The sequence below is a fragment of the Opisthocomus hoazin genome, chromosome 3, assembly GCF_030867145.1.
Source record: "Opisthocomus hoazin isolate bOpiHoa1 chromosome 3, bOpiHoa1.hap1, whole genome shotgun sequence".
Taxonomy (NCBI): Eukaryota; Metazoa; Chordata; class Aves; order Opisthocomiformes; family Opisthocomidae; genus Opisthocomus; species Opisthocomus hoazin.
The window spans coordinates 12,192,530-12,212,707 of NC_134416.1; the positions used below are offsets into that span (position 1 = coordinate 12,192,530).

At 49.6% G+C, this 20,178-nt stretch overlaps 1 protein-coding gene and 1 long non-coding RNA gene across 8 annotated transcripts in view; both read right to left on the reverse strand.

Moving 5' to 3' along the window:
- Positions 1–20,178, reverse strand: part of LOC142360815 (uncharacterized) — a 173,040-nt gene that overhangs the window by 16,915 nt on the left and 135,947 nt on the right. Inside the window, exons 6-8 of one of the 7 annotated variants that reach the window (XM_075415565.1) lie at positions 16,802–17,056; positions 16,598–16,707; positions 7,156–10,381 (exon numbers count right to left, since the gene is read on the reverse strand). The exons of 1 other annotated variant lie outside the window; for it this stretch is intronic. In XM_075415565.1, coding sequence (XP_075271680.1) covers positions 16,838–17,056 — 219 coding nt within the window. In that variant the 3' untranslated portion in view covers positions 7,156–10,381; positions 16,598–16,707; positions 16,802–16,837. Of the gene's footprint in view, positions 1–7,155; positions 10,382–16,597; positions 16,708–16,801; positions 17,057–20,178 lie in introns of those variants that run through there. 5 more of the 7 variants (XM_075415566.1, XM_075415562.1, XM_075415559.1 and 2 more) reach the window with 5 other exon arrangements.
- Positions 2,902–6,999, reverse strand: LOC142360721 (uncharacterized). The gene is made up of 2 exons (XR_012763312.1): positions 3,582–6,999; positions 2,902–3,493 (listed from the first exon to the last, which is right to left on the reverse strand). It is a non-coding gene; the product is annotated as an uncharacterized LOC142360721 (long non-coding RNA).

Consider the following 20,178-nt stretch of genomic DNA (forward strand, 5'->3'; position numbering starts at 1 on the left):
ATCCAGCTCTGTTTCTGCTCTCTCCTGGATACCGAGTAATAGTTCAATGCCTTTTTCTCAAGAGCAGGTGCCTTTGGGGAGAGGTGTGGGGAGGTGAAGAAGGGCTGGAAAGAGATGCACGAGCGAACCGAGACTTCCCTCCTACATCGATGCAACCCCATCTGCTGCAGTGGAAAGTTAAACGAAGGATTTCCTGGTGGAAAGGCTGCCAACCCAAAGCTTGGGAGAGCTGGATTTCAACACCTGCTGAGCCACAGGCTTGCTGCCTGGCCTTGCACAAGTCACTCAAAAGCCACGTGTATAATGGCACTGACATATCTGGCTCCTGGAAGGAAGTCCACGACACCGAGCTGGTTGGCTGCAGAGGATTAGGCATCTATGAATAGGTCTGGCACGAGGCATCACATCCAACGATGTCTGCCAACCAGGGCAAGAGGAGGTGCCAAAAGTCAGGAGCAAATCTCCCCCAGGTCTCCGCCGTTTGAATCACGGGAGCCTGCTGTTGGGAGTGGGCAGCAAGGGGCTGGTTCACCCTCCGCTGATCCAGCACCTGCAGTGGCTTAGCACATTATCACTCCTTGCTCCCATCTCCCTGCCCCAGGTTTCCGCAGCCATTCACAGACCCCAAACTGCCCTTTATCCCTTTGATTCACAGTTCCAATCTGCTGCAGAGGCTAATAAAACTGACTGGACAGGCAGGGGACAGGCAGGGCAGCTGGAAACTGTAATACCGGTACCAGCTTTACAGAGTGATGCCAGGGCTGGTCCCTGGGTACCTCTTCTTCTCTCTCTGCAGATGGCTGGGTTCCTCTGCTTGTCACCTGGTGGTTGGGCATCAGGAGGAGGGAGACGAGGCTTTGAATATGGAGTCATGCACAAACTCTAGGCAGCTCTACAAAAGCAAAGCAGAGCCATATCAACCTCCAGTTAAGAGCAGAGTGCTGTTTTCTTTGCTGACCTGGCTGAGACATCACATTTTCATAGAAACATACAATAGTTTGTGTTGGAAGGGACCTTTAAAGCTCATATAGTCCAACCACCCTGCAATAAGCAGGGACATCTTCAACGAGATCAGGTTGCTCAGAGCCTCGTCAAACCTGACCTTGAATGCTTCCAAGGATGGGGGATCTACCACCTCTCTGGGCAACCTGTTCCAGTGTTTCACCACCCTCACTGCAAAAAAATTCTTCCTTGTATTCAGTCACAGTCTACCCTCTTTTAGTTTAAAACCATTAGCCCTTGTCCTATCACAGCAGGTCCTGCTAAAATGTTTTTCCCCATCTTTCTTATAAACACCCTTTACATACTGAAAGGCCTTAGCTACTGAAAGTTTTGGCAGCATCTCGGTAACCCGAGGCTACAGGGTCCCAAGCAGGCAGGAGAGAGCCAGTCCGAAGCTGTCAATGCCCTGTTCGCCCCAGGCTGGGCACTCCCAGCATCGCTCCAGGCACCAGGGCAACTGCACCAGCAGCCTACATGCCTCATGGGTTTGCTGCCCAAGACCTTTTCTGTAGCTGCTCGGCTGCCCTGTGCCCTACCACCAAAATGGGAATGAGGTCAGAACACTACCAAGCGTCTTGATCTCACAGTGAGAAAAGCTGAGACAGGCAGAGGCTGGAATATTCACACATATTTTCATTCTAAAAAATATTCCTTTTTCGTAGGTAACAAGCCCATGTTGCAGCTGATACACACTGAGGGTCAGCTTCTCAGCTAGTGCAAGTCAACCAAATCCATCAAGGTGAGTGGAGATGTATTGATTTCCTTAGGTAAATAAAATGTGGTTCTCCTGCTGCTTCTTCAGGAAGACAGTAACTGTGGGACTGACTTTTCCAAACCCAGTTGAAGCTTCTGGTGTGCCCTCCCTACAAGCAGAAAGGCAGAGCTGCTGTGGACAAGAACAACTTAGCAAAATCTTGGATGAACCACAGCCAAAGGCCCATCTTTCCATAGGCCAAGTGAGCTGTTGCTGAGCTTACTCAGCCTTGGGAGTATTGAAACCATGCTCCCATGCTGCTAACCGGAGTTGATGTACTCTTCCAGGGCAGGTTTAGATTGGATATGAGGAAAGATATCTTCACCAAAAGGGTTGTCAAGCACTGGAACAGGCTGTCCATGGAAGTGGCTGAATCACCATCCCTGAAGGTATTTAAAAGATGTCTAGATGTGGTGCTTAGGGACATGGTTTAGTGGTGGATTTTAGTGTTAGGTTTAGGGTTGGACTCGATGATGTTAAGGGTCTTTTTCAACCTAAATGATTCTGTGATTCCTTTCGGTAAGGCTTTTGAATTCTGCTTTGCACTAATGGCAGGCTCCAGAGCTCAGGGACCAGAGCAAGAACCTGCCTGTCCATCTGCACTTACCTGCACGGGTAAGCCCCACATAAAACAAAGTCGTTGATGCAACCACAGTGACTGCGAGATGCATGCTGCTGCCATCTGAAAGGGAGCCAAGGAAAATGGGGAGAGGAGCGCTGGTGGCTGCTTCTCATCCCTTTCTGCTCACTGGAAATTTGCTACTAGTAACAGAAAAAAAAAGTAAGATACACTAAAACACCGAAGTCTGGGCATACCATCAGAGCAGGATTTCTGCTAGTCTCTCCTGTCCTGACCTGCTGCATTTTTGAAGTTCACATGATCACATCTCCTAGTCTCTCTTCATCTTTGCTGATGAGATTTGAAAGTGGGTCAAAACGAAACACTTGCCATTTTGCTGAAATAAATAAAATGGAAAAAATCAGAGATAATCTAAACCCAACGCCTGTCTTCTCTCCACCCTCACTTTCCTTTTCCCATCAACTCGTTTATCAGAAACCATGTACTGATACGGAAATCTTCATATGTCGGTAAACATTTTGATTAAAAGACAAAACAATGCAAAAAAACAACACTGCAACAAGAAAAGAGGGAAAATCCAAGCTTCTTCACTTCCATTAGATAATTTGATTGATTCATAACTGAGAATTAAATTCAGGGATTAAAAATAATTATCCCACAAACCCCACCATTCTTACATTTTCCACGACGACTCACACTTTTCAGTCAGCTCAAAAACACGCCATGAATGTTAGGTTTGTAATTGCATCTTCACGCTATCAGTTAAAAATAAACACAAAACCTTCAGCCATCCATCAGTGAATAAATGACAAGTAGGTGAAAGAGGTTCATACTTCAGCTACTCTGTCAGCCAAATGAAAAATGTGAAAAAAATCAGAAACTCCAGGTGTGTGGTGCACAGGGGGAAGGCGGTTCGCTCTCGCTTCACTGGAGTCCGAAGGCCCCAGATCTTCGCTTTGCCAGGGCAGTCCGGCCGGGCCTCGGCATGCCGGCAGTGCCAGCTCCTCGCATCCTCCTGCGGTCCGGTGAGGGCTAATGGCATCCCAGCTGCAGCTTGTGGGATGGGTACGCACGGGAGGGTGGGAGATCAGCGCTCGGCTGGCGAGTCAGCAGCCCTTCCGAGGAGGATGCGGAAATCATCTTCTCAGCAACAGCTCCTGGAAAGGAATATTAATTCTGGTTTGCTGCAAATAGTCTGCTGCTATAATTTTCTCAAAGCTCAGAGATTTTGGATTTGATTTTTACCCACTGTTGCTCTGTCCACTTAAGATACTCCAATCCGAAGCCGTTGCCAAGCAGGCATATCTCCTTTAGGGAACTTAGGGACAGGAGCCTGGGGTCGTCACGAGCCTCCGCTGCTTACGGTCCCGCCTGCAAACAGGGACATCTGGCAAAACAGTCATGGCGGTGGCAAGAGCCCTCCCTCTGTCACCACACAGCAGGCTCCAGCCTGCGATGTGAGCAGCCCCTTGATGCCAGGCCAGTTACTGTGCTGGAGCTCAGCACCGAGGACGCGCGCTCACGGCAGCTTCCTGAGCACGGCACGGCTGGAGGGACTGGCATGCAGCACGCAGGGCTGCAGGGAGCGAACCGGGAAATCATTTGATCAGGCTGAAAATCAATCTCTCCAAACATCTCCCTCCTTTCTGAGCAGCTCAAACAAAGTCATTCTGTAGAAGGCAGGTTTGCAGTTAATAATCATCAAAATGCCACAACTTGTTCTTAATAAAGTCTTACCATTCACTGCCTTCCCCTGTGCTTCCTTGTCTCTGTTTAGATGACCGTCCTTTCATTCCTCCGAAGGCAGATGGAGCACCCGGTGCTGCACCACAGGGACCCAGCAAGTGGGTCAAGACCTCCAGGGACCGCCCAGCTTGTGAGAGCTGATTGGCGTTTCTGTGTTATTTTCACTGCGGATGGTGTCAGATGGATCTTCATTAGGTGCTTTGTTTTAGTAGCTCCTTCCCACTCATGCAGGCAGTGGGAGGGGGGTTCATCTCATGCAGCTTCAGGCATCCACAGTGCAGGAGTCCACGTCTCAGCCAGCTGTCTGGCCTCTCCCCGTAGCCGCTGGAGGACAACAGCCACTACCAGAGGGTAACTCAGCTATTTTAGATGCTTGTCTTAAGATGAGCTGGCTCCACAGCCTTTTCACCTGATTGCTAAACCATGCCCAGCATTGCAGGAGAGCTGCCCTACCCCAGGGACAGGGGGAGGAAAGTGCTGGGGGGGTATTAGAGCTCTGAGCACAAAGGCAGAAAGACCCAAGTGATCCATCCTGCCTTTAGTACACTGCAGATCACTCCCTTTCACCCAAGACATCCACATAATAAGCCCAGTATTTTAGGATAAAGCTGCAACACACACAAATGACCTTAGAGAGATGTTGGGATTTCCTCCAAAATTTGGAAAAAGGCATAAAACTTCCAAGGGCTCCTTCTGCACCCCAAACCTGCTGATCAAAGCTTTCTTCCACTGGGCGTGGCAATCAAGTCACCTCCTTGTCAATCTTTCTCCCAAACAGCCACATAATCTCAGCTCCCTACGGGAGGGAACTCCTTACACCAGGGAGTTCTGGCCTGGCAATCCCAAGACATTTGTGGATGTCCTTTTGAATTCTTCCTGGCATTTCCCTATCCTTCTTCAAGCACAGACACCAGCCAACGGGTCCCCCTTTAGAGGGACAAAGTCACCTCCCTGCTCCTACTTGCTCTCCAGAGTTGCAGAGATCCTTTCTGTCCCACTGCTCCACCAAGATCTCGCTTTCACATGATGGCACACGACAACCCCTTCAACTCCCTCTCTGACACTGTGCTCCCCAAACAGGCTCACCCGCGCTTGAAGACAGAACCTGAATTCTTTGTTCTCAACTACACTGTGACACATTGCACTGCCATAAATGAGGGGACCTTTTGCATTGGTGCTTTTTAATCAGATCTTACCCTACAAGTGCCAATTATTTCTTTACTACTAAACAGTGTGAGGGAATATCCCCAGACAGTGGTACTCAAATCATCTCTGCTGTTACCCTGCTCCTTCACGTGCTCTCGGCTCATGACACCCAGCACCTTCCTGAATGAAGACCAGAATCCAACATAAACCATTCCCAATAACCAGCTGGCTGCAGTTCCCCAACACGAAAAGCTGGAGAGCTTATGTTCTACAGGTACAGGTTGTCCCATGCTGTTTGGCAAAGTGACAGAAAGCAGCCCCGGGTGCACCAGGACGGCTCCTCACGCACCCCAGGGCCCCGCTACAAAACAGACGTTAGCTTATCGCTCTAGACTAGTCTGAAAACCCGGGCGGAAGTACCTGTTGCGGTCTGGGCAGAAGCCTTGCCGTAAGACAGGAAGGGTGTCGGAGCTGTCTCTTACGAGGGAAGGTGGGTCCAAGCTGCTGAAAGACAGGCTAAGCCTGGGGCATACAACCGGGGATGCCCACCGAACTGCTAAAACCGCCGAGTGCCGGGTGGCACCCTGTCACAAGTCATGGGGCAGGGAAGCAAGGCTGCAGTTAGCAAGTGCTCTGCTTGTGCCTGCATTTTCATCCCAGCTGCACACTGGGAAAGAAAATGACAGTATTTCACGTTATTTTTATTTTCATTACGTTTCTGCCACACGACTTTCCTTGTCTTTTCTGCAGTTGTTGCATCACTCTGGGCTTTCCCCAAGTCCCCTGTTGCCACAAGGCGCTGCGTAGGACCGGAGTCCAGGGATGCTTACACAGCCAGGCGACCAAGGTGCCTCTTACCTTCCTGCCGGTTCCTGTGGTCCCAGGTTCGGTGGCCTGCAGATGGAGTATCTGGCCCCTAACAAGAGCACATACGCTCCCTCACGAGCTTTCCTCTGTCTTTGCCTCATTGCAGGATCCCATGGTGCACAACTCCCACCGGGAACACAGCAGAGACAGTTGTTGGCTACGCTGCGGTTAGGAGCCGGTCCTCAGATGTTTGTTACCTCAGGGTTGGCATTCGGCATCATTCATTCCTGTGGTCATGGCAGGCCCGTAATAATCAAGGCAGAGTTGCTTTTGCAACCCATGCTGACATTTAAGTAAGAAGCCAAATTTCATCCTCCTTCTAGGACAATTCAAACGCAACACAGTATCATGAAAGGATGAGAGAACAGATTGGAACAGGGGTTTGTTGTCTGCATGCTACCAAGGCAAACTTTTTCACAGAAACTCAAAAAAACCCCCGACTATGTGATTCATAAATTCTAAAAGCCGAGAGAAACCAGCTAAATGATTTTGTCTGACCTCCTGCCTAATAAAGACCACAGAATTTCATCCAGTGATTTCTGCCCAAAGCCCAGTAATTCGTGGTTCCAACAGAGCATCTCGACTAGCCTACTGTCCAGCTTTGATGTGAGGACGTCAAATGAGGCGCTAACCACTTCCCATGCTGTCAAAAACTGGCTCTTCTACAGGTTGTCAGCATCTCTTCACCACTGCACAACTTGCCATAGCCTTCCCAAGGACACAAACGTTTTTATGTGTTTCTGTCTTCTCTATCAAAACTCTCAAACAATCACAAAGAGGGAAAACGGAGATTCTGAAGCACAAACATCAAGCAAGGACACGTGAAGAGAAGGATAACAGAGCAGCTCGAAGTAACCTTCTGCTGCAGTCAAATGGATGAAATCTACATCAAAATGCCACTCGAGGTCCACTGCTTTCCCCACTCCAGATGACAGAACGGAAAAGTTATTTTGGTTTCAAACAAAAACCTTCCAAACATACACCTATCTGTGCGACTTGTAAGGAAAACACATCTATTTGGTTACAAAAGTAGTTTTTTTCTGCTGCTTGTAAAGCTTGCTACAGTTTCACAGCGATAAATACTTCCACAGCAAAGACCTTAAATGGCCTGAGCACCATCCACTTCAAAATCATCCTCTGCAAGATATGCCCAGTAAAAACACAGCTCACTGCTGACTACACCTTCCAGCTTTTTGTTTCCAAATTTCTGTGGTTGGAAGCATTGATGGGGTAAAGAAAACTCTTTTTTGTTATTTTTGAAGGAAACAAATGCAAAATGGCAAGCAGCCCAGAAGGCTTCAAGACCAGACTCCTCTCAGGTGAAAAATATTTACGTTGAGCACCAAATTAACACAAGATCTTCCTTCCTCGTGTTCTGCAAGGGCAGCACTTGATGACAACCCCAGCGATGATTAAAGTTCCTCCACCCACAGACCTGCCACAGCCCAGGAAACAGCCTTGAGATTTCTCTGTAACATCAGACTGTGTTGGGACAGTGGGAAGGGCTTCAGACATCATGTCCTAAATCCACTCCCGCTCATGTTCATCACTAAATATTCACGTTTAATAACACCAAGCCAGAAGGTTCATTTCAACAGTGTCTCTTTTATTGCCACTTTCAAAGAGACGCTTTCTCGCCCTCTGCACCTCAGCTTCTGCCTGCACTCGTGCGATGGACAAACCCAGGCTGAAAAGCAGATTCTTGGGGCAGGTATCCACGGCCCCATGGCTCAGCCTCTGCGGGGATGAGCCTGGCTCAGTTCTCTGCACCCCTGCAGAGGGATCAGTCCCATCAGCAGAGCAGGTAAAGGCACAGCTCCAGCTTGCGGAGATGCTGAGTTGGCTGCGGGCAGTGCGGTGCTGCCAAAAAAAGTGATGAGTGCTTGTGCAGGGTGTCTCGGGCGGATCTGAGGTCTGCACTTCATTACGTGCTCTTATAGCCATACTCCTTGTGGCACCCAAGCTAGCGAGGTGATGGCAGTAACACCTCTGACCATGGTCTTAGCCACCTGTGAGCTCCTGCTACCCACACAGAGGACTACTGCAACGGGAGCAGCACACACATTTAGAGGAACAGGACATGGAGGCTTACGAATTAAACACCCACCTAACAGGCCAGGTCTACATAACCCATCTAGTGCTTTACTGCACGTGAAACTTCAGACTGTTTTCAGGCACAGTTAAGGCGCTCTTTAAGGTTGAAGGCACCATCATTTTGTGTGTGGAAGCTCTTACATCAGTTAAAATTCTTGTCATAGATCCTGTTTAAACCAAAACCAGGACTATCCTGCTTGTGTTGAATTGGACAGATGCAATCCAAACTGGAGAAGCCTGCTTAAAACCAACATAAGTGCACTTGAAGCAGGGGTAGCTGCATCCCATTTCTGCACCCACAGCTCTGCAGAAATGAATGCTGCTGGCACAACGTAAAGATGCTGTATGTCCACATAACTGCACTGACACTGAAGGGAATCATACTTAACAGTGGTGCAGCTGAAAAGGCACAGCTTCTCAAAAAAGCCTAAAACACTGTTATTTTGAGGTTCTGGGTAACCAACAGTTAAAGCTCTGCTTTTAAATCATCCATCCTGAAGCAGTCATAGCGGGCAAAAGTAGCGATCCCAACAGCACAGCAGCGCTGACGATGGGGTGAAACCCCACAGTCAGTTTAAGTATAAGCCTCACAGTTTCCATTACTGCTACTGTAATGATTTTGCAACTCTCATTTATTTTTCACCATTTCAGATGCTAGTTTGTGGCAAATATTTTGCAAAAAAAAAAATCCAACCAAAACCCCAGAGACTGCCCATCCTTGACAGGAACAGTCCTGGCATGCCTGGAATGCATAAAACCACAAAAGAGCCATTTCTGTTCATATTACTCCTTATGAAATCCCCTTTTCAAGAAGATTCAGCATTCAAGGCTTTGACAGGGCCCCTTCAGGATTGCCTTTTGCTTTGAAATGCGACTTATCAGCCGAAGCCCAGGCGGGTTTGGGTATCTGAATGTTGTGCCCTTTGCTTTGAACTCCGGGACCGTTAAGCCCGCTGCTGCCAAACTGGTCAAGCCATTTTCCTCTCCTCCTTCGTCCCCAGGTTCAGGGTAGATAAAAGTCGCACCAGCCTCGCTACCCTACCAGTGCCAATTTGACTTTTAATTTTACATTTCAGAAAAAAAAAATCATAAAACCCAACACCACACACAGCGACTATCACCATTACCCACACAAAGGCCAGAGTAACCACAGTGTGCTTCAACAAGACCTGGGCTGCAGTGGGTATCTCTGGACACACATGGGAATATTTGCTGCAGTTATGCAGCTCTTTCTTGCTCTGACATGTCCTTTTCTTGCATTGCTTCTACGTGTCTTTTTTTAAACCCCAAAACCCGCAGCATCAGTGAGCTGCTGCTGCCGGCAGCAGGGTAGAAGCTTGGCTCTGGTCAGCTCCTTGCACTCCCAGTGACACCTGCAGGGTAAAGGCTGGGCAGATGTGAGTTTGCTTTGCTGGAGGTGACCAACTCATGCCGCTGCATTAGCACAGTGTCGAATACATCATCTCTCGAGGTGCCTCAGGAGAGTCAAATCCTGCTCCTGGTTAAGTTACTAGACAAACTGTTGCTGGCTTCTTCTTGTTTCCCACCTCTCCTCAGCTTCCTGAGGGTTTCTGGGCTCACCTTCTCAGGTAAACCATCACTACAGGTACATGGCAATCTGAGGTTCACGTCTTTCTTGAACACCAGAAAGCACCAGAGCAATGCAGGGCAAAGCTGAAACGCAGAGACTGTTAACCCCAGTTCCCAGCACCGACTGCCTCTTGTTCACTTAGACTGACGTGGAGCCCTGCGAAATGCAAGAAGCACCGCAGTTCATACGCAAGAGGTCTGGCAGGACAACAACTGAAGACTGTAAGAAAGAGCAGGCAAAGAAGTATCTTGTACAGAACTGAAAAAAGAAAAGATAAAAAATGATAAGCAGGAATTCCCCGGTGGTCCGAGTTTATCAGTGTGATTGCTTTCAGGACTTTTTTTTGTTGTTGTACCACCTTGCTTTGCATACAAAGCATCTCTAACAGGAAACATCAGCTGTCCTGGAAAAAACCACAAGAAGGAGAAGGATTTTTACTGTCAATGGCAGAATGGCTTTCAGCACCGTACGACATGCCAGCAGCCTCTCTCCTTGCTAAGCAACTCGCAGCAGCACATTGCAGGTCCTCCTCACTCCCAGTTCTGCATCCCATCCCAGGGGCAGCAGCGCATGTTGCAGCTCCTCAGGACACCTTCCATAGCTAGAAAATTTGAAAACGAGAGAAAAACAAGCAGGTGAGCTGCTTTGCATTCCAGATTCACAATTAACACAGCACCGAATTAGCTGGTAGGAAGTGGAAGAGTAAAAAGGAAAACCGCCAACTAGAAAATGCAAATCTTCGCCCTACTACAATCGTAAGCCACAGCCAGGATTCCTACGGGCTGGGAAGGCGCTAGTAAGGACACATTTTTCACTACTTTTTCAATGTGCTCACTTCACGAACTCGACAGCGGCTTGTGATATGTGGTTTCATTCCTATCCCATATATAGTCGGTCTCATTTCCTGAAAAGAAGATGAATGGAAAAGCAGAAATCCTTTATAATGACTGTACAGGTCTTCCTGTCTTTTCTTTCTCCTTTTTCTCTTTTATTTCACTGCACTAAAAAAACCAGCATTTTTAAAATCAGTATAGGATAAAAACAGATCTTTTCCCAAGGCTCTTGGTTCTTAAAGAATATAGGCTGCTGGTTTGAAACTCACACACTAACTGTTGGCAGCCCAGAATGAAACCGCAGCATTTTGTTTCAATATGGTATACATCCATATATACATACAATTCCTCTACACATGGCTACCCAGCAATCATGCTTCTTCCCGAGCAGTTAGCACAGCAAGCGTAGTTTGCTCAACAACGCTTTGCACTGGTACTGCAGGACCTCAGCTCTCTGTGGCCATCAACAGTCGCAGCCCCATGAGGAGCACAGCAGCGAGTAAAAACTTGCTTTACGGATGAGTAAGTGAGACGGTGGTAATTATAACACTACACCTCTTCGTGCTTTTCTGCAGAACTCATTTCATTGCCTTATCTGTCCAGACTCGGTCCCTCTCCCTGTGGGAGCCTACATCACTAACAGTGAGAAGAGGTCTCACCTCAGGGCTCCTCCGTGCTCCTCTTTCCTCCTGGCCACTGAGAAATGCTCAGATTTTCCAAGGACAGTGACAGGTCCTATTTAAGAGATCATCTAAGCACAGCCCAGCGTCCCAGCTGAGCAGCTCTGCCACACTGCTCAGTTCTTGGGCTGGCAGTTGTTGGGACCATGGGTCAACTGGGACCTTAGGAAAGAAACCGCAGCAAAGACCAACAGCATCCTGGGCTACAGGAGCAGGAGCACAGCCAGTAGGTCAAGTTAAGAGAGCTCAGCACTCATTAGACCATGTCTAGAAACCACATCTAGTTATGGGTGACCCTGTACAAGAAACACATTGACAAACTACAGCAAGCGCAGTAGAGGAGCACCAGGATGGCCAGTGACTGAAGGACTTGCCTGGGACCTGATGAGATGCATCCCAGAGTCCTGAGGGAACTGGCTGATGTAGTTGCCAAGCCACTCCATGATATTTGAAAAGTCATGGCAGTCAGGGGAAGTCCCCAGTGACTGGAAAAAGGGAAACATTGTGCCCCTTTTCAAAAAGGGTAGAAAGGAAGACCCTGGGAACTACCGACCTGTCAGCCTCACCTCTGTGCCTGGGAAGATCATGGAACAGATCCTCCTAGAGGGTGACAGAGCACTGGAACAGGCTGCCCAGGGAGGTTGTGGAGTCTCCTTCTCTGGAGATATTAAAGACCCGCCTGGACAAGGTCCTGTGCAGCCTGCTCTAGGTGACCCTGCTTCGGCAGGAGGGTTGGACTAGATGACCCACAGAGGTCCCTTCCAACCCCTACTATTCTGTGATTCTGTGTGATTCTGTAATATGCTAAGGCACATGGAGGCCAGGGAGGTCATTCGAGACAGCCAGCATGGCTTCACCAAGGGCAAGTCCTGCCTGACCAACCTAGTGGCTTTCTGTGATGGTGTAACAACAAGGGTGGACAAGGGAAAACCAATGGACGTCATCTATCTGGATTTTTGTAAAGCCTTTGACACGGTCCCCCACAACATCCTTCTCTCTAAATTGGAGAGCCATGGATTTGATGGGTGGACCGTTCGGTGGATAAGGAATTGGTTGGATGGTCGCAGCCAAAAGGTAGTGGTCAACGGCTCAATGTCCAGATGGAGACCAGTGACGAGTGGAGTCCCTCAGGGGTCCGTACTGGGACCGGTGCTGTTCAATATATTTGTCAATGACATGGACAGCGACATCGAGTGTACCCTCAGCAAGTTTGCAGATGACACCAAGCTGAGTGGTACGGTCGAGACACCAGAAGGACGGGATGCCATCCAGAGGGACCTGGACAAGCTGGAGAGGTGGGCCTGTGTGAACCTCATGAGGTTCAACAAGGCCAGGTGCAAGGTCCTACACCTGGGTTGGGGTAATCCCCGGTATCAATACCGGCTGGGGGATGAAGGGATTGAGAGCAGCCCTGCTGAGAGGGACTTGGGGGTACTGATAGATGAAAGGCTGGACATGAGCCGGCAATGTGCGCTGGCAGCCCAGAGGGCCAACCGTGTCCTGGGCTGCATCAAGAGGTAGTGGAGGCCCCATCCCTGGAAACATTCAAGACCAGGTTGGACAGGGCTTTGAGCAACCTGATCTAGTTAGTGGTGTCACTGCTCGCTGCGGGGGGGTTGGACTAGATGACCTCTAGGCGTCCCTTCCGACCCAAAAACTTTCTATGATTCTATGAGAGAAGAGGCTGAGGGAGCTGGGCTTGTTCAGCCAGGAAGAGATGGCTTACAGGGATCCAGGGGCAGACCCCAGCACCTGTGGGAGGTTACTGAGAATACAGAGCCAGGCTCTCCATAGTGACCCCTGGCAGAAGAATGAGAGACAACACGCATTATTTGAAACAAGAGTGGTTCAGATGGATGTTGGGAAAAACTTCTTCCGTGTGATGACAGTCAAACCATGGAGCTAGCTGTGCACTCTCATCCTTAGAAGTCTTCAACACTTGACTGAACAAAGTCATGAGCAACATGGTCTGATCTCACAGCTGACCCACCTGAGGTCACTTTCAGCCTGAATTATCCTACAGTCCTACAAATCACCTTCCAGCTGTCACCACTGCAGAAGCTTTGGAGGAAAGGGTGGCAATTGCTCAGTGCTTGGGTACTGTGATATCACCCAAGCAGAAGAGCTGAGAGAAACAACCATAACGCAAGACTGTGAAGGCCCAGAAGGTCCCCCTAACCACCATAACTTAGGTTCTCCTAGGGACATGACAAACCCCACCTATGCATCCAGTCACACAGTGACCCAGACACAAAGTGACCATCTCAGTTTGGGCATCAGCAGCCCAGGAACTGCTGTCCAAGTCCCATCTGTAGCACACAGAAGAGCAGTGTTGGAGGGCAGTCACACCTCCTCCCCCCCCACCCCACATGTATTTACAGAACAAGCAGGATTTCCTAAGCCCAGTGAACAGCACTGACTATAAAACGGCTCTCTGTACTGCCCAAGGCTGCAGACTCTGTTCCACAGGATGGAGATGCCTCTAAAAGCCTTCCTTCTGCCCTGCAAGCTGCAATGCTCTCATGAGGGATAAGCAAGCTACACCACCAGTCTGGCCTTCACCCACTCCCCATATCTTGTGTCGTAAAGCGTGTAGGAGCAATGTCTTGCTTCCAGTCAAAATAACTTATGTGGCTAAGAGACAGGAAATGTCACAACCGAGAAGATGAAAAGGGACCTTACAGACAGAGCTGCTGAGCTTCAGCTTCTCAGAAGAATCCATACAAACCATGAGGCAACTGTCACACGTGCTTGGTGGGCAGGAGAGGAGGAAGTGGAAGAGCAGAGGTTCATCTCCTCACCCCAGGTCACCCAGGAGGTCAGCAGCAGAGCCATAAACCAATCTCCTCCCCTCTGTCCCAGCATCTTGATGCTCCCTGCCCTCTTCAGCCTCTGCTTGGCAGCCAAGCTGTGCTAGGGGGTAAAGCTGCCCTCCTCACACCGCACATAACCACATTTCTTTTTGGAGACCAAAGCCTAAGGGAAGCCAGCTCCGCACCAGAATTCAGTCCTGACCAAACAGCATCTTTTAAAAATGCAAACCTGCATGCGCATTAGGCAGCTGGTCCAGCTTTGCAGATACGGTCACCACCAACGTGTTTTGAGATGTGGTCTGTTCTCACAGGGGCTTAGAGGGTTCTAAGGGTTTATCCACATGGGTTTTTTTGTACTTGGAAGTGAGACCAGTAAGCATTTTTATACCTACCTATTCATAGGGTTTTATTTTCAGTATAGAAGAGGTTATCAGATCACTCAGTTTCAACTTCTGCTGAAACTCATGTGTGACCCAGGACGGCTAATTTCAAGCAGTTTCTGAGCCCCCATAGTGACTTGTGCTGGCCAAATTTCTATAACTGCACCCATACTGAGGCCTTTACAAATCAGCAAGCGAAACCACAGCTTCAGTCCAGATTAGTATCTTGGTACAGAAATAAAGACTAAAAACCTCACCTCCTCCTCCTCATTGATAGGTGCGATCCTGAAGCCAGACATGCCTTCAGAAACAGCCTCCCCCTCCTCTTCCCACCCTCCCGTTCCTCCATCCTTTGAGCAAGGTCTCAGGGCAATACTTTGCAGCCTTGTTTGCCAGAGGAGAAGGATGCTTTCTGTCTGAGAAGCCGGGAAGACCGTGTCAGAGCAGAGCAGACCCCGGGCACGCAATTACCCAGGCAGCAGCAACAATATGTTAATTCACTGGATCCCTCTGAAACGAAGCACAGTGCAAGTCCCTGGAAAAAGTGAAAAGGAGCCTGTTAAGGCAACTGTGTGAAGGCCTTGTGCACAGCAGCCCCTTGGAGTCCAGACAAGGTCGGACTTTGCACAGCCATCGTTTTTAGAGCCGAACTGGCAGCCAGCACACCTCCTCTTCCCGCCACAGTGCATCCAACGGGAGCAAGGGGAACCACCCTCCATGCCGACAGGTCGCTCCTGTCCATGGGACAACATCCTTATTTTAAAGGGCTGCAGACAGATGGAACAGCCCCTGCAAGGGATGCCTCATCTGTGGCGAGTTCACCCTGGACAGATCATGGTCATAGGGCCATGACGCCACACACCCTCTCTCAGTGTCCAGAGCCTTCTCAGACTCTCAGAAGTGTAGTTTCTCTTCCTTGGTGTCCTCAGATGCCAAGTTCACATCCCGAGCTCTGCCCCTCTGTTCAGGTGCCCAGAGACCCTTAGATAACTCCTGTCCTCCAACAACAAACAACAAAGCCAACCTATCAAAGAGAGGATAAGAAAACTGAAATGGCCCTTCGGTAAGTTTACTGTGAGATGTCAATGCCCTCAGAAGGTCCACACTGATCGACTATCTCCTGGTGCATCACCCTTCTGACTACTACTGACTAATTCCTCTAACACCCAACCAGAAAGTACAGCCGCACGCCGGCATCATGATGGAAGCAGTCTTCCACTCCCAAAGCAGAGGGTTGCCTTGCTGCAGGCAGGAAACCTGCCTTCCCTCCTTGGGAAAAGGGACAGAGGACGGGTTAAGAAGATCTTTGCTATCTTCATATGTTGGACAGGCTGCCCACTCGCATGCTTTTAGTGCTGCTTTCAGATGACTACAAACCTCCTTGAGGAGCAAGCATTGATTTCCATCAAAGGCAAGCACAGCTTTAAACTTGCATAGCCTCTTGTAGAGAGCTTTCTGTTGTAAATCCATACAAAGATCAAACTCTGCCAAGGGGAAAAGTTGCACATTGAAGCCCTTTCTGCACAAGGCTGTTGACCACTGAGCCGATATTTGAGAGGTCAGAGGCCCATCTGTGCCAACACACTTCTTCAGGGACATAAGTGTGGCTTTCATGCATACGTACAGCTTACCCTGAGGAGCAGGGGGCAACCAGTTTAACCATGAGATTCAGCCCTTAGGTTGCACTAAACCTCCGGGATTCCTGCAGAAACAGGATGAACAGCAGCAAACTTGTAAAGTGTTTACCAGCTTCTGCCATGTGCTGGCTTTTTTTGAGAGATTGTTTTTTGAGTGAAGGACTAAGAGAAATCATACTGTTGGCTCTCATTTAAAAATGCATCTATTTTGCGTGGACTGACTTCTGCTCTCCAACGAGAAGACGGGGAAAGGCAAAGCACAACACTGAACCGCAAAGGCACGAGTGCCTAGCCGTGAGCCCTGGCCTTCGCAGAGCTGCTGGTGGCTCTCCCTAAACCGGAGCACTTCTTTGCCGGGTGACGTGTCTCAGATGAGAGGAGTTTCCTGAAAAGCACTGACAACACACGGTTAAAAGCTCAGTTCAGACAAGCAGCGAAACAAGTCTGCTTCTGAGTTTTGAACTGAATACTCACCGCTTTCCATGTTTGCTCACTCACAGGTTATCTGGGCTGCACAATCAGCAAAACTCCCACAAAAACACTTGCTGGGGCTCGGCTACCGGGCGGTCTGTAATGGAGCTGTTCTAGAGAAAAACAGCAGTGTTATCGCACACGTGGCTGTCCCAACACAATTAGTCATACCTGATGGAGAGATACACGTCCTCGCAAGGCTCTTACCACCTTGTCAACAGATGAAGTCAAAACGAAAACATCCTAACTATCAACAAGCAACTTGAAAGCTGAATCATGAATCCTGAAAGCAGCCTCAACGCTATGAAAAGATATCTTCTTCACAGAAGCAGACAGCTGGGTTCCTTCCGTCTGTCCGCTGTGTCTTCTTCCCGTGTAATTTCCTGATGTTGCTCCGTGAAATAACATTTCTTCGTTCGTCTCCCCACCCAAGTGTCCCTGCTCTGCTCCGGCTGAGGGATGCTGTGGGGTCAAGAAGAGAAACCACACTTGAGTCAGGAAAAGGCCAGAGCTTCAGCGGTGGGAAACAATGTCCCAGTTGTCTCCTCTACGCGACCTCGGACAAGTTCCCCAATGCTGCTTTGCCTCATTTCCCCACTGAAACAGTGAGTTCCCCACCACACTGGGTGACTACCATTCAGGTCTGTGCGGTAGGCCTGGTGTTACCAACCTGGGGTTAACACTGATAATGATCAGGGGAGACTGATCGTGTGCCTGAGCTTCCCTCTCATGTCAGCATCTCGTTCAGTCACATGGCGATCTTCAACACAACCTAGACCATGGTTTCATGCAACACTTCTATACTTGTGTACTTCGCAAACGTCTCTGTTGGTGTCTTCTAGCTCCAAAGGTCTTGGCAAACATTGCCTATCACAAGAGCACCACTGCCAGGTTGGTGGCTCAGGAGATCCACCTTCTCTATTCACCACTTGACAGACACGATTCTATGGGACCTTTTTTTCATATTGACACTAATAAGCGATTGCAGAGGACTGCCAAACGAATGGGAGGAATTCGGCTCGTGACTGGTACCAGAGGCAGAACACCAGGATGCAATGCAGTTGTTGAACTGCTCCAGCTGGGAGGTTACCTGGCCAGGAGGCACACTGATCCACCACACAGGGATCCTGCGGTCGCTGTCTGCAGGGAAGACCCCGGCACTCAGCAGGACCTACACATGCTTGCATGACAGTGGGGCTGCGAGCAGGCACCCAGTGGTTCCTCTTGATAACCATTATGAAATTCATTCGGAACTGAATTTCTTTTTCAGAAGCCTCCACCCTGGTGCTGAGAACTCTTTCGAGATGCAATCTGCACTGCCAGGCTCGCAGAAAGGCACAAGGGGAAGCACACCCTGCTCCAAGGGGCGGTCAGCAAGACTAGGAGCTGCCGAGCAGCTCCACATCCATGGCAGAGCTCACAACCAAAGCAAAATCCTCCAGATCTGGGTAATTCCCAGGCAAGCCTCAGCCAAAACCACACCTCTGTGCTCACGCCAAAGAGCAGAGACACATCAAGAGCGAAGAGCAATTGCCATAGGTTGCCATGGTAGTGTGCATGGATGATTTTATCACCCTTACCAGCTGCAGCAGCATTTAGGCCCATTATCAGAGAGTACCGGAGTATTTTTTTAAGGGTGCAATAGGTGGGAGAAGCAGAAAATCAGTGTCAGCTAGAAGCCAGCAGCCAGCACATAAAGCAGGAGCCCTTGCCCCGAGCGAGCTGCCTCCCATGGGCACGCAGACATTTACCCAGCCCTGGGCTTGTGCTGGAGTCCAGGGGTGACACAGGGCTCCCCAGCAGCCCCCCAGCCCAGGAGGAGAGCTCTCCCCGGCACAGAGGGACGTGCAGCCCTCCAGGGAGCGTGGTGACGGCAAGCGGAGGGCGTTCGTTCGCCCGTGCTCCCTGCAGAGCCGATGGAAGTAGGTCAATCCTTCTGCTCTGCTGAACCTTTTGGCAGGTCGGCGCTGCGCTGCCGTCGCCACTCGCAGCTCGTCATGTGTGCCGCGCGGCAGTCACGTCGTTCAGAAGTTAACGAATTCAATACATCTAATTAAATCAACCTTGGCATCCGTTCAAAACCCATCTCATCGCTTTCTCTTTTTTTCTTTTTCCTTTTTATTCCCTGCTGTTGGGTGGTGAAGAGACACACAAGAGGAGAGATGCGAGAGAGCGTTGCTAAGGGGCGAGACGGTTTTCATCTCTTGGCTATTTCCCTGCTGCTCTCCCATCATCGCAGAGATGCTTTGCTTTCCTCAAGGGAATGTCACAAACCCATGTGGTATCATTCCTTTTGCCCCCTTTCTCCTTCCATCCCTCAGATCAAATGACCTTTTCCGTCTTCTCAAAAGCTTTGCAAACAAAGTCCAGCAGACACCAGTGATCCTTCAGCTCTGCTGCTGCAAGCAAGCCCAGCTGGCACGGCTGGCAAAGGGATGGCACATCAAAGGGTGACCTGCAGCATCTAGGCTGAGCTGCAAGGTGTGAGCACCATCTTCCAAAATCAGACTGAGCAAAGCCAGAAAACAGTGTGGAGGCCAACAGAGATGGTTCACCTCAGCCAGGGTCTCCTTTGGCCACTCTCCTGTGCAGCTCTCGAGCTCCTCTTTATACCAGCACTGCTTGATGGACATGGTCACGAACATAGGCTCACACTGGCAAAGTCATCCAAGATGTGCTAGCAGATGGCCATGCTGCACTTGCTGCAAAGCACTGCAGGAGAGGGAGCTGCCCTCCTCAGCATCCTCGGTGCCACAGGGAGGTGGCCAGTGAGCTGCCCGCGCCTGCTCTCTTCTGCAGCCTGACGTAGACACTAGAATCTCCCTGTCCAACCTCTCCTGCCTCTTCCCTGCAGCAGATCCTGCCTCTTCCACCAGCTTTTCCACTTCTGTCACATCCTCCCTGCCCTGCAACCACCGTCTGGAAGCCAGGACGGTGGCACAGTCTACTGCCTTTTTGTGACACGTCTCACAGATCCCAGCCAAATTGCTATTCCTGGCTGTGGGAGTTTAATTAAAGGCGTTTGGATCATACCAGAAGAAGACATCTCTGATTCTTGGAGCAAATTTGTTGTCTCTTCCATACCCTTCAGGTATTCTAGTCTTCCTGGGCTGGGGAACCAGGACTAGCGGAACATGTCCCTGCATATGGCAGGGGGTTTGGAATTAGATGATCTATAAGGTCCCTTCCAAACCAAACCATTCCTTGATTCTATGATTCTATGATTCTATGAATAGGGAATATTCCGTGTGTCACCAGACCAAGGTTATGTTGTTTCCTCCAACTAAGTGTTGTTTCCTCCTTAGCTCGATGTGAAAGATCAGCAGGAGTAGGGAAGTGACTGTGCCCCTGTACTCAGCACTGGTGAGGCCTCACCTTGAGTACTGTGTTCAGTTTTGGGCCCTTCACTACAAGAAGGACATTAAGGTGCTGGAGCGTGTCCAGAGAAGGGCAACGAGGCTGGTGAAGGGTCTAGAGAACAAGTCTTATGAGGAGAGGCTGAGGGAGCTGGGGCTGTTTAGCCTGGAGAAGAGGAGGCTGAGGGGGGACCTTATTGCTCTCTACAACTACCTGAAAGGAGGTTG